The 2133-nt window shown below is 62.3% G+C and overlaps 1 protein-coding gene across 1 annotated transcript in view; it reads left to right on the forward strand.

The window, feature by feature from the left end:
- The first annotated feature begins 306 nt into the window (after window positions 1–306).
- The window catches only part of SHANK1 (SH3 and multiple ankyrin repeat domains 1), a 39956-nt gene continuing 38129 nt past the window's right edge, over window positions 307–2133 (forward strand). Inside the window, exons 1-3 of the mRNA XM_077747135.1 lie at window positions 307–592; window positions 793–996; window positions 1489–1560. Coding sequence (XP_077603261.1) covers window positions 338–592; window positions 793–996; window positions 1489–1560 — 531 coding nt within the window. The 5' untranslated portion in view covers window positions 307–337. The remainder of the gene's footprint in view (window positions 593–792; window positions 997–1488; window positions 1561–2133) is intronic.

Below are 2133 nucleotides of genomic sequence, written 5' to 3' on the forward strand. Positions count from 1 at the left end.
GATTCTGCGGTTTCTGGGACACTGCCATGCTGGGTCAGCGGCAAAGTGGGGCGCAGGAGGGGTGGGGGGCTGCGAGCAGGGCCAAGGGCAGGGAAGGAGACGTGCTGGAGGCATGGCAGCGATGGGCGTGTGTGTGAGCAGAGGCAGCTGGAGTATCTGGGGGTGTGTCCAGCCTCCTTCCTGCCGACCTGGGGCGTGTGGGGTGGCTGCCCTAGACCACTTGTCCACAAGGGTGCCTGTGGCCTCCAAGGGGTCCCGGGTCCCTCATCTGACAGCCACCCTTGGCCCCGGCAGCCGCCTGTGATGCTGCTGTCCCCTGTCGCCCCGTGGCCCCACGATGACCCACAGCCCCGCGTCAAGCGAGGACGAGGAACGCCACAGTGCCAGCGAGTGTCCCGACGGGGGCTCAGAGTCCGACAGCTCCCCAGACGGGCCCAGCAGAGGCCCCCGGGGGACCCGGGGCCAGGGCAGCGGGGTGCCTGGTAGTCTGGCCTCCACCCGAGGCCTCCAGGGTCGCTCCATGTCTGTCCCGGACGACGCCCACTTCAGCATGATGGTCTTCAGGATCGGCATCCCGGACCTGCACCAGACAGTGAGTGGCTGCCTTCTGGCCAGCGGGGGACAGGGCCCCAAGCCCACATGAGTGGCTTCTGGTGCTGGGTGTCCTCCCGCTTGGGCCCCCTCTCCAGGCCCCCGACATGTTTCCCCCAACTGCCTTTCCTGTCCCCAGAATCACGCCCAGGCCCTTTCCAAACCACCTCAGGCTCCTCCCTGTCACCCCCCCCCAACCAGAAATGTCTACGTTTCAACCCTGATGCCACCATCTGGACAGCCAAGCAACAGGTGCTCTGCGCCCTGAGCGAGAGCCTGCAGGATGTGCTCAACTACGGTCTGTTCCAGCCGGCCACCTCGGGCCGTGACGCCAACTTTCTGGAGGAGGAGCGGCTGCTTCGGGAGTACCCCCAGTCTTTTGAGAAGGGGGTGCCCTACCTGGAGGTGAGGCCCACAGCCTTCCCAGCCTGGCTGCAGAGGAGAGAAGGCATGCCTCATTTTCTTCCCACTCAGGCCCTGGTGAGGGAAAACCCAGTGGGCTATTCCAGGTCCCTTAAGCATTAGAGTCAGAGAGGCCATCCGTTCTGCCACTGACCGACAGAGTGGCCTTGGGCAAGTCACTTGCCTGCCCCAAGCTCCTCGCCTTTCAAAGTGGGAAAGGATTCACAATTACAGTAGGTATTCTAGAACATTCTGTGTGGGGTCCAGACTCCCTACTCCTTCACATTAGCCGTTGTGGTCCACATACTCGACAGCAGCCCCGCGCTCCTCTGCCTACCCAGCCATGGCTCTAAGGCTGTTTCCCCCTTGACCCTGAGCTGACCGCCTCTCCCCGTACCCTCCCACCTGCCCCCGGCTCAGAAGGAGTCCAGCTTCCTCCCCAGGCCCCTGATTCCGAGTCTCTGTGTCTCTCCCCCTGTACACCCCTGGCCACAGTTCCGATACAAGACCCGGGTTTACAAGCAGACCAACCTGGATGAGAAGCAGCTGGCCAAATTGCACACGAAGGTGAGAGAACCCTGACCCCATAGCGTTTCCCTCCCACAGAGACCTGGAGCCTTTCCCTCTGTCTCACCTCTGCCCAGCAGCCCTTCACACCCCAACCCCCTTCTGTCCCTCTGCCAGGGCCCCCCACTAACTTGAGATGCTGTGTGGCATTTGGGGAGGTCCCAAATGCCACCCTATTATCTCCATCCTATCGGCTCAACTCCCCCCTCTGCCTCGAACCCCTCTGCCCAGGCCCACACCACTTCCCCTTGGCTCCCAATTCCTTCATCCTTAGATGCTCCCTTCTCATCTTCTGGGTCCCCCAGATCCACACAGGGCACCAGTGTCCCCCTGCCTCAGTGCTGTTTCATAGACAGCCTGTGGCTCCCCCAATTCCATAGCCTAAACCTCTCCGAGCTCCAGGGATGCCCCCTGGCCCCAGCCACATCTGGCCATCTTGCCCTCCAGGACTCTGACCATATGTCCCCTGTGCCTCCCCTGGTGCCCTAAGAACTGGGAGGAAGATGGAGGGGGCCGCTTTAGCCAGAGGTGAAGCGAAGGATCCTTGACACTTGGGAAAAAAGCCTCAGGGCC

This window comes from Crocuta crocuta, unplaced genomic scaffold (assembly GCF_008692635.1).
Source record: "Crocuta crocuta isolate KB4526 unplaced genomic scaffold, BGI_CrCroc_1.0 scaffold334, whole genome shotgun sequence".
NCBI lineage: Eukaryota > Metazoa > Chordata > Mammalia > Carnivora > Hyaenidae > Crocuta > Crocuta crocuta.